Source organism: Macrotis lagotis, chromosome 6 (assembly GCF_037893015.1).
Source record: "Macrotis lagotis isolate mMagLag1 chromosome 6, bilby.v1.9.chrom.fasta, whole genome shotgun sequence".
NCBI classification, from domain to species: Eukaryota; Metazoa; Chordata; class Mammalia; order Peramelemorphia; family Peramelidae; genus Macrotis; species Macrotis lagotis.
Genome location: NC_133663.1, coordinates 82,999,505 through 83,011,681, shown reverse-complemented (window position 1 = coordinate 83,011,681; position 12,177 = coordinate 82,999,505). Strand labels below are relative to the sequence as shown.

The 12,177-nt window shown below is 34.9% G+C and overlaps 1 protein-coding gene across 1 annotated transcript; it reads left to right on the top strand.

The window, feature by feature from the left end:
- Positions 1–1,776: 1,776 nt before the first annotated feature.
- FAM237A (family with sequence similarity 237 member A) lies at positions 1,777–5,249 on the top strand. Its single transcript, XM_074192579.1, has 2 exons — positions 1,777–2,184; positions 5,106–5,249. The coding sequence occupies exons 1-2, from the start codon at positions 1,777–1,779 to the stop codon at positions 5,247–5,249; spliced, it is 552 nt and encodes a 183-aa protein (XP_074048680.1).
- The last annotated feature ends 6,928 nt before the right edge of the window (positions 5,250–12,177 follow it).

Sequence of the window (12,177 nt, the reverse complement as noted above, 5' to 3'; positions counted from 1 at the left end):
TCTTATTTCCCATTCACATGCAGAAAAGTCTCCACCTTATGGCTAATGAGTAGATCAGCACGGTGATCAAATATGGTTTTTTTTTCAGACTTGGCTTCTTGTCCAACTGGTATTGTCACAACTTTAATTCTGCCATCCTTGCTTTTAATACTGGTGACATCAAATTAACTGAAAGCAATGTAACACAGGAAGGCAAGGATCTATATGATTTTTTTCTGTTAGAATTGAAACAGTCAGTACTGTCCTCATTTTTCAGATGTTGCTGTCTGAAGGAGAAGCTATTTCAAAATATTACATTACTTATTTTGTGTTTTTTCAGACATCCCTATAATGATTGGTTATTAAATGATGGAAATAAATAGTATTCCTTGATAGCTAAAATGAAACTTACAGTAATCAATTGGTGCAAAGGAAAGAAGACCACAACTTTATGAAAGTTGCACCACAGTTGCAAAACATTTTCTACATGTTTATTAAACTTTCATTAGTTCAACTTATATGTGTCTGAAGTATTTTCATCTTTTTTTGCTTTCAAATTGCTATCATTGAATTGATTTTCTTTAGAACTCTTTAGAAAGCAAGTAAATTTATTTTTGCAGAAAATCCCCATTCACCACTCCCACCAGGTCCTCGATATATTAACATACAGTACTATAGTATAGTATAGTGCAGTACAGTACAGTATAGTAGCAAAGAATATAGCTTGATTCATATCTGAGATAATTCAAAGAAGTGCCATCTTCAGGCATATCTATATGCAGGAAGGAACAACATCAAGGGAATGATATAATAGGCAGAAGAGGTTGCTGTGAAATTGGTTTGAAATTTTTCCTATGATTAATATTAATATTGTTATTTTCAATTCTTTAGTAAGTAACTTTAGAGAGAGTGCCCAAGTTTGATGATGATATCAGTGTACCTCAGAATAGCTAATAACAAGTACCTGAAAATGAAAAGATTATGTGTCTGGTGAATGCCTGATGATTTCCATCATGTATACCTTTCCCTTTTTTCCATTCCTCTGAGTTTGAGTGTCCTCAAAGACCTTCTCCTTGGCACTATTTACTAAAGCTACACTCTCTTTCTTAGTTCCCCCAATTACTCCTGTGGTCCTAATTATGATTTAAACATTTTTTGGCTATTCTGTTTAGCAATTATCTCCATCCCTGAGGAACCAAGATCACCTTCATGACATAATGAATCATATAAAATATGTCACTTGAAAAATATGATTAGCAGAAATACAATTAGGTATTACTTGGAAGAATATTTAATTGTTCCATGGATGGTGACAGTGGTGGTGATGGTGATGAAGGTGGCAAGGCAAAGGACAGTTTATCCTGGTACTAATGGGAAAATCCACCACTTGGAATAGTCACGAAGGGAGAGGAGACATCTTGTTCTCCATATGTTCAATACTGATCCTCTTTGATATAATTGATGATGCCTGTTCCATCGATCTTGAGAAGGAGGAGAATATTGGGTAGAAAAAAGTTGCCAGGAGAGAGGTACCACAGTAACTGTACCATTAGGAGAATGACCCAAACCAGGCTCAAGTGAGCATTCCCTTCATGTTGGTATCCTGGGCAAAGTTCCACTTTTCCCCCCATACTCATCATGACTCTTTTTACTGACTCCTATATCATGTTCTCATATCATTTATCCTAGAAATAAGACAATTTGGTGGTAGTAAATGAATTTCCTAATTTAAGCATCCTAGTATGGCTACTTTCCTCCTAAGGCAAGGAACTTATAATTCTTTTTTTCATCAGTGTTATGGCAGATCTTGGAAACAAAGGAAGGATTCATTACACCATGAGACTCACCTGTACCCTACTCATTGTGGGACTGTGCTTTGTGGTACCTTTCTTCTGTCATAGCCAAATTGATCTTTTGGCTCTAAACCGAGCAGATCCTCAATGCTGGGAGTCTTCTTCAGTACTCCTTTTGGAGATGAGGAAGCCACGCATTTCTGACACTGTGACAGGATTTTGGGACTTTATGATCTACCTAAAATCATCTGAGAACTTGCAGCATGGGGCCCTCTTTTGGGACCTGGCTCAACTCTTCTGGGATATCTATGTAGACTGTGTGCTCTCCAGGAACCATGGCCTAGGAAGGAGACAGCTGGCTGGAGATGAAGAGAAGCCACCCACAATGCATTCACAGCACACAGGAAGTAAGCCTTTTGCCTTTTATTTCTGTTATCTCAAAGAGGATATGTATGTATGTATGGAAGAACTAAATGGAAGTAAAGAATGCACAGGTTTTATTTGGCAGCTACAATTGTGCACAGGGATACCTGAAACAGTCCTCTGCAATTGCAGAGGAAAAGTTAATTGTTAACTTATTTCTTCCATCATTCTCAAAAGTAAAAAGCAAGTGAAAACAGTTGATGTAAAAATAAAAAAATACAGAAAAGCATAATTCACCAAAGAACATGAACAATTCTGAGTCCCCAAACAGAAGTTTTAGAAAGTTTCTTCTTACCTGTTGTTTAAACAGAAAACCCAAAAGATTTTCAACCTATCTCTACTCAATTATCTCCACTATATCCACTAGTGCAGGGGATAGAACATGGAAGCAGGAAGACCTGAGTTCTAATCCTGAACTAGACATTTACTAGCTGTGTGACCTTGGGTAGCTCACTCAATCTCTTGTGGACTGAGCTTTTTTCATCTGAACATGACTTTCTCAGTGTTCAGCAGAAATGCTAAAAGCTAAACTCCAAGGGATATCTCAGTGATATCTCTCTCCTTCACTACTTGTTCTTTTTAGTTTCTTGATGCATTCCAGCAAGACAGAATTACTGGGGCTGCCAGTGACTTCTTGCTATTGTTCTATACAGCATTCATATTCCTTTTTTTCACAAAATTGCAAGATTTGCTCCAATTTCTGAAGTTACTTCACTCTATATCATTCATTGACACAAGAGGGGACCATAAGTTTTGAGCAGAAGCATGTAATTATCAGCTCAGATTCCTTGAAACACTTTGAATGAAGAAGATACTGAAATGAAATAGTTAAAGGAAAAGAGAGTTTTTGTCTTAAAATTCTAATTCTTTTAAGAGGCTCAACTGTACATTAGGGGCAAAAGCCCATATTCTGAATGCCCTTGGGAGCAAAGAGTAGTGTTATTGGCATAAGACAGGGGATGTACTTGAACCTTCTCTAAGGGAACATACAATCATTGACAAGAAAGGGAACATTGAGATAAATGTGTAGGAAATTCAGGTGTGCTTTGCTTTATTTCATAAGTAGATATATATATATATATATATATATATACATATATATATAGCTTTGTAAAACTAAATTTTAATAGATTTTCCTAAAGTTTTTAATAAAAACTAACTAATGGGACTTCCATCAAGTTACTTCATGTTAATAGGTGTCAGTCACCGATCTAAAAATGAGGGGTTTGGACTAAGTCCTAAGATGCCTTACAGCTCTATCATTCCATGACACTGTGAATAAAACAAAACAAAACAAAATAACAAATTCCGTCAAAGACACAGGGATGGTGTTTCAAGGTAAAGTGCAAAATGGTTAATGTAGATCATGGAATGAGAATTGTTCCCCTGGGGTCAAAGCTAATGAAATAGCTTAACAGCTAAACTTTTTTCTGTTATTTTCTGTCTCCAGGATATAGGTTGAAAATAAAATAATTTAGAAAAAGTTTAAATATATTCATAGATGATATTGAGAAACTAGAATATTTTGAAGTCTATTCTTAATATTTGAGCTTGATATAAAAATAACTAGGTCATTTAAAAATGTATCTCTGAGCTACCTATAGGATAGTAAGCTAGATAGATGAATATTTGACCAAATATGGAATTCTATACTTCGATGCATCTGTGATTTCATTGGTGTGAACCATATAACTTACATAGCTCTAGATTCTATGTTTATTTTGTTGTGTTCAGCTGTTTCAGTCATATCAACTCTTTATGACCCTATTTGGAATTTTCTTGGCAAAGATATGGGAGTTATTTGCCAAATGAGAAACTGAGGCAAATGTGATTAAGTGATTTGCCCAAGACCACAACTAGTAAGTATCTGAGACCAAATTTGAATGCAATATGAGTTTACTTGACTCTAGGTCCAGTGCTCTAACCCCAACAGCTATATTTTCTTATAAACTTTCCATAGAAAATTGATTCAACACACTGGAGATCGGATTTTTATTTGTTCACTTCTTTTGTTTTTTAGTGTCTCTGAGCTATTAATGAATGACAGGTTGATTGTGTGTTTTCTCTCATCCTTTTCTCCCAATTTGCCTCAAAATTCTTTCTGAGTGTCAATTGCCCTCAACGCTAATGTCCTTCATTCTTAATTCATGAACAGATCACCTCCTCTTTTGATGATATGTGCCCATGATAATGTATTTTACAACCACTTCTCATATGCTATGAAGTTGCACAACAGAATTGTGCCATTCTTATCTTTTTTTAAAAAATCAGAGAATTTTTGTTTTTTCTTCTTTTTTTAGGTATTTTGCAAGGCAATGGGGTTAAGTGGCTTGCCCAAGGCCACACAGCTGGGCAATTATTGTTTGAGGTCAGATTTGAACTCAGGTACTCCTGACTCCAGGGCCAGTGCTCTATTCACTACACAACCTAGCTGCCCCCTGTTTTTTTTTCTTCTTTTGAAGGAAAAAAAAATATAATAATGACTTTCACAGTTGTCCTAGAAATTGGTGGCAAATGAACCTACTAGGAAACAAATAGCACAAAGCTATTAGTCATATACCTTCTGTGGGGGATAGAGGTGGGAGCATTTACTGGAAAATTTTTCTAATATAAAAAAGCATAAATAAAAGTTCATAATTGAAAAATGAACATTATAGTAAACATGCTTCAGATATATAAAGACATAATTTTCAATTGTTAAGAGATAAGTTTATTTGATTTACTATATTTGGGATAAAATATTTCATGGATAGGATTGCATAAAGACAGCCATGTCTTTATAAGTCTACATTGCATATGCATAATGGCTGCAAATATATATGTAGCAAACTTCCAGTTGTATAACAAGTTACCCTAGGTATTAGCCTGCAAATTATTTTGTGACCTATTATTTATTTCCCTTTTTTGCTTTCAGGTACATATTATCAATTCCTAAGAACCCCACTCCTGAAGAAGAAAGAGCTGATTGGAGATTTGATAAGCATCCATATGCATAAAAGTGGGTCTAGATTAATTGGAAGAGTCACCAATGACCTAGGAATAAAAAGAAAATAAATCTAATCTCAGACTTAAGCCTAATGGAATTTTTAAAAATATATGCCTTTTTCTTGACTTTTGTTCATTTCTTTGTAAGAGGTAATGTATATAGTTTCATATTAAGTTAGATTCTTCCCACATATTAGACTGGTTGGAAGTGGCATTTTAGACATTTCTTTAGGTTCTTAACAGTTCACTGGGGCTACAGTATCTAGAGTTAGGAGAGACTTTGGAGAGCTAATCCCAGCACTTTTATTTGACAAGTGAGGAAACTAAAGGTCAAGATTCTGATGAATATTATCTAGGTTTTGTGCCCAGTTCTTTTGAATCTAAAGTTAGCTTCCATTCAAGACTAGATCTTGCTCCCATGCTAGATAGGAGTAAGCAAATGCTTACATACTGAGCTGTCTTTGATCTAAATGATTAAGCCTTGCTTCCAAAGGCAGAAGAGAGAGAGGGATTGGGAAAATCTGACTTATTGTATCCTTTTGTTATTTTCACTTTTTAAATCAAGATTGTCTATGTAGTTTCTTCTCCAAACTGTATGACTTTCAAGCCATTACAATTTTATTATGGCTGGACTGGCATAAAAGGGACTGTGTGTCAGTGGAAAGAATATTGTATATGTAGCAGGAAAACCAGTTCAACACTATTTATCTGTTTTAAATAAGTCTAAAGTTCTCAAATTCTATCAAGTTCTGGAGGTTTGTTTAAATACAGTTAGCATTCAGTAGAAAGATGTCTTTTTTTTTTTTAAAAAAGTACACTTGTAATAAAGAGAGACTCAATTCATGACAAATGAATATACCTCTAACTGAATATGGAACACCTACAGCTGGTTAATCTGCACTGAGAAGCTTGGCAAGCTAAACTTGACTGCTGTAAGAGAGGTATGTTAAGCAAGACATGCAGAAATCCCATAGATTAAATTTAAGGAAAAACACAAACATCCCACCTACAACTTCATAGGGCTTTTATGAGAAGCAAATGAGACATGTATGTAAAGAGTTTTGCAAAGTTTAAAGAGTTAGGTAAATTTCAGGAGGTGTAATTATTACTACCAATACTACCACAATCACTACCACCACTATTACCAACACTACTAATATTATTGTTGTTTGTCCTTCATTCTCAAAGAAAAACATGACATCAGGGAGGTGATGCCATGACAAACACATGAATTGGATTTCAGTGGGGGGAGGAGGGACTGTGCAAAGTTGCCAATCTCACTTTCTTCTCTGGAGTCATCTAGATTCGGTGGCCAGATATGAATCAGGATGACTAGAGATGGCCCTGGATGTGAGGCAATCAGGGTTAAGTGACTTGCCTAGGCTCACCTAGCTAGGAAGTGACAAATGTCTGAAACCATTTTTGAAATCAGTTCCTCTTTACTCCAGGGTTGGTGTTCTATCCACTGAATCACTCAGTTGCCCTATGACTATCACCACCACCATTACTACTATCACCACCTTGCAACCCATATTTTATCGAGTTGTGGAAAAAATATATACAAAAAAGTAAATGACTAGAATTTGTTTAAAATAAGGAAGAACAATTAGCAAATTTATTAGAGTCCCATGACATCTAATTATTCTTTTTAATGACTTCTTAATTGTAATTATACTAGTTGATTGTCAATAGGAAGCCAAAAAGAAAGAGCCTCAAACAGCTATATTCCCATTCTGATGCTAATCTGAAATCAAAATACAGTGTTCTGCTTAAGTGAAATGATTTGGAGGTTTAGACCTGAATGAAACCTCCAAAACCATCTAGTCTGGGGGAATGTTGCAGGATCAGGATTCATGATAACCATTTTAGATTTATTTCATGTGACTTCCCACTTACACTCACTGTATTCTAGTCTAAGTAGTTCAATTGCTCTTCCCTCAACTGAACAATTGAAATCCATCTTGCGCCTAGTACTGCCTGTCCTACATGCCCAAGACCCAGTCACGTCTCCCATCCACCTCTTGGAATCCATCACTTCTTTCAAGACTCTTCTCAAGTACTTTCTTTTATGGGAAGTCTTTCCTGATTCCTCCTCTGTTGTTGTTGTTATTGAGTCATTTCATAGTATCTGATTTTTTGTGACCCCATTTGGGGTTTTCTTGGTAAAGATCCTGGAGTGTTTTGCTATTTCCTTCTCCACCTCATTTATTGATGAGGAATTGAGGCAAACAGTATTAAGTGACTTACTAAGTGTCTAAAGTCAGATTTTAACTCAAAGAGGGGTCTTCCTGACTTCAGACCAGGATCTTTATCTACTGGAGCATCTATCTGCCCATTCCCCCCTAAGAATTCTCAAGTTATCTAGTACTTAATTATTGCTTATATGTTGTAACCCAGTTCAGTGCAACTTGATTGAGGGCTGGGATTGCTGTAATTTTTTTTCTTTCGATTACTATGCTTTTAACAATGCCTTAACCATTTTGTGGAATTGAATTGAGGTGACCATGAGACCTTTAGAACATATTCTTCAGTCAATTGAAAATGTGAATCTGGAGTTCAGAAGAGAGATCAGATTTAATGATAAAAACTTGGGAATCTTTGGATCTCTGTTTCTTTATCAATAAAATGATAACATCTGAGATCCTTTACAACTCTTAAAGGCTATGATACTAAGAATCAGCTGTATGGAGTTGAAGTTTGGGGAATGAATGAGATTGTAAAAGAAGAGAGAAGAGAAGAGAGAGGGAGGTAAAAGGATCTTTCTGGGTGGTCTAAAGAGGTCAAGGAAAGGCTTATTCCACCCCTATCACTGGCTTAAGAAATTAATAATTTGATTGTGTTTCTAAGTAGATGGGAAGGAGCCAATAAAGAAGTAGATGTTGAAAATATTTGAAAGGTTATGACTGCTGAAGTAGGATACTAGAGGAGGCAAATGATAGCATAATTAAGATTTTCAGGCTAGTGGATTCATCACAAACCTCAAATTTGGCATGGAGATGGGACAGAATTCTTAAAGGAAACTTTAAAATTTTCTGGATGCCTTTCTCTACTGAACCAGAGAAACTGATAAATTATTTTCTTAATTTTCTGATAATTTCATCTTTTAGAAGTGGAAGAAAGGAGTAATGATAATATAGCCGTAGTCTGATCCAAAGGAAAGAATTGATTATTGAAAAAGAATGGTTAGTTCAAATGCACAGAGACAGTATCTGGGATGCTAAGTTTGGGATAGGTAGTGGTCCTGTTTTACTGGACTATAAGATTCCTAAAGAGGAGGAGTATGAATTATGCCTGGAGAAGTAGGTTGGGGTAAAAGTATGGACAGCTTGAAATGACAAATCAAGGGGCTTATCCATGACAATAAGAAACCACTGACAACTTTTGAATGGGGCAATTATATGACTTAAATGTTTTGTTTTGACAGATTTGTAAGGAATATTCAGGAGAAAATAGAGACCAGAAATAGGAAGAATAGCAATTAGAAGGCTAATTATGCTAAAAGTGAACTTGTGAACTAGGGTACTGGCTATATGAATGGATGCAAGAGCTTTTCTGAAGATGAGTTAGTAAAGGATTGGACATTAGGGATGAGGGAGAGGATGAGTTAGAGGAGTCTGAGATTGTAAACATAGATGACTAGAAAGATTTTGGTACCTTCAAAAGAAAACAGGGGAGAGCTGTTCTACAGGAGAAGATAACGAATTCCACTTTGGACATATTGAGCTTTAGATGCCAATGGTATATCCATGTGGATATGTTCTCAGTAGACCACTGACAATGCGGAACTGAATTTAGGTCAAATGGACAGTTAGATCCAAGAGACATATATTTAGAGGTGATGATTGAATTCTTTAGAACAGCCAAATACACTAAGACAAAAAGCATGAACAAAAACGAGTTCAGGAAAGAGTCTTGGAGTATATTCATGATTAGCAGGTAGAAAACAAGAAGATAATCCAGCAAAAAGAAACCAACAAGGAATGATCAGGCAGAGAGAAAAATATTCCAGAAAAAAACCCTTCTCCAAAAAGAAGGAAGGATTTGTTATTGTGTCAAAAATCAGCAGAGAATTCCAAATAGGATGTCTTAGAAGAGATCATTACATTTAGAAGTTAAAATATTAAACTTCGAACCAGTCTTCAGTGGTGTGGGGAGTGAGGTCAGGAGCCAAACTGCAAAGGATGAGAAGTAAATGGATCCTATAGTGTAATAATATAGATAAAGTACTGAATGAATGAACAATCTAGCAAACAAACAAATAGGCAAATACATAAAGAAGGATTAGAATTTCATTTTAGATATGTCTTGGAAGAAGCATGACAAGAAACTAAAATTGTGAAACTATTGTTTGCTTTATCTACCAAGGATAGTGATTTTTCAGAATGAGAGAAGGTAGAATAAAACTATTGACATGGAACTGAAACTCAAAATAAATAAGGAGATGGTAAGAATGTTTTTTGCCCTCAGTTTCAAGATGCTTGACCTAATGGAACTACATCACGTATTACATTCCATGGAGGATTAGCTGTTTCTTGATGAATAATGTTATATGGGAGGAATGTCACTAGAAAATGTTATCCTGATTTTCAGAAAGAGAAAAAAAACTATATGGTAGGCAGCATAACATTGATTCCTGCTGAAATTTTATAGTGCATCATTAAAAGGATAACTTATGAGTACTTAGGAAAATGGGGATCATCATGAGAAAGAATAAGTTCAACCATAGCAAAGTCATATTATACTAACTTAATTTCTTCTTTTGTGCATTTATTAGACTGTTGCTATAGATATAGCAGACTTCTTTCATCAAGGTACCTGATAAAGTGTGTCATGCCAACTTTGTGGACAAGATAGAGATGTGTTAGATTGATCAAAAGGAGGACTCAAAGAATTTGACACTTGATAGATTTCATTAGTCTTTGGAGGAGAAGATGAGATGTAGGGGGATGACCTCTGGGCTTGGAGTCAGGATGATGCTGACAATCGCAAATTATCAACACACAGATGTGAAAGGAAAATCACTTTATTATGAGCTCAGAGTTGTAACCCATGGTATAACAAACAAATAAACAAACAAAAACTTCCAATGGAACTAAGGATAAATTTTCAGTCACCTTATATATAAATTTTTGGTAGACAGAAAAGGCACAATAAATTTTTACAGAAGGCAGAAGACAAAGGTTTAATAGAAGAGGAAGATTTGCATCAGGTAAAATTATAAACTGGTCAGTAAATACTGAGGATACAACTGGAACTTTCAGTCTTTCCACTAATGTTGGAGCTCTAGTTAAGTATGCGACTTATTCATCTTAAGTAAATAGAAGTAATAAAGCACAGTCAGAAATTCTCTTAACACCAACCAGTTAATCATTTACACTAATGTTTGAAGTCTCAGTTAAATTCTGCAGACCCCAACTAGTTCTGTGACTCATGTATCTTAAGGAAATTGTTGTAATTAAGCTAATATTGAAAATTCTTTTATAATACTTTCTATGATTCCTTTTCTTCATTTATAAATTGGTGAGGATAATAAATGCACTACTATCTAACTGGACTTTTTAAAGGAAAGCACCTTGCAAATTTTAGAAATTTAAAAAATTTGTCATCATTTTATCACATCTCTGTTTTTAAGATCTGGAACTTTAATTTGATTGTAGTTAATGCTCCTAGAATTAATATATTAATCTTTTCTTCAATATTTACCATCCTTATCCTCTCCCCATTTGTGTTTCTTTTAGAATGTAAGTTCCACAATGTCAAGGACTTAAATTTTATATCTCTACCAGATAGCATTGGTATTATAACAGGCTAAGAGAAAAGAGAAAGGCATAAACATTTAATTTGTCCTTACTGTGTGCTAGGAACTATGCTAATCAATTTTGACAAATATTGCCTCATTTGATTCTCAAAACAACTCTGTGAGGTAGGTGCTATTATTAATCCTCATTTTATAATTGGAGAACTGGAGGTAGAGAGAAATTAAGCTATAGGCCCACAGTCATACAACTAGTGTTTGAATCCTTGCCCAGATTTTTATCTGGAGTTGATTATTAATGCCTTTTAAAATCCTTTCCTTTATATATAATTGCATATATGTATATAATGCTGCTATTTTATCTATATATATATAATATATGTATATTTATATATATATATATATATATGAAAGCTACTAATAATTAGAATATAAGGATGTATGGAGGGTTGACATTTTTTAGAAATCATTTCTCAGAGCCTAGAAATAAAATCATAGATTTAAAGTTGACAGGGATCTTTGAGGTCATTGAATCTCCTCCCTCTTAGTCTTCTAACTCCTGGGTAAGCATCTTAGATCCCACACACAACTATGATGAAATTTTCTAGGAGGACTAAATTTTGTTGAGAGAGAAGTAGAAATGGCTGGAATGTTTTCTTAGACTCCAGTGCTCCTAGTAGGGGTATATATTGACTTCCTGGTCATTTTAGTCATGTATCAACTATATAATAGCAACTGTCTTGCAGTTTGTCCCAGAAACCCACGGAAGGTACCATTTTTTTCTATATCATGTGATATGGAAGAACTTGATTAAATCCAGCCTCAGTTTTTTTTTTCAACCTGTTTGCTACAGCTAATGGAACTACTAGTTCACTTGCAAAGAGTTGCTGAACCTGCCCAGCACCAGATGCAAATCTACCATCTACATAGCTTTTGGTTTTCTTCTTCAGTCAGGTCTTTTCTCCAATAGAATACATTCAGATAGGCAATTAAGGCATTATATCAACAACTGAAATGATTATTAAAGGAGGTAATTAGCTAGTCAATTAGAATTAAGTTCCTGTAGGGCAGGGAATACTTCTGATTCATTTTCATAAATACATCCTTCCTCCCATACCTAGCACAACTCCTCACACATAGGAGGTACTCCACAATTATTTTTTGAACAAATGAATGAATTGTATTTTTAAAAAATTTAGTCTAACAATAGCTTTAAAAATATCATCATCATAAGCAGTAGAA

Bases quoted from the DNA above. Each gene is read 5' to 3' on its own strand.
- FAM237A (XM_074192579.1), top strand. From the start codon at position 1,777: ATGGCAGATCTTGGAAACAAAGGAAGGATTCATTACACCATGAGACTC. The intron at 2,185-5,105 runs CCTTTTGCCTTT...CCTTTTTTGCTT, and splicing joins CACAGCACACAGGAAGTAAG to TCAGGTACATATTATCAATT.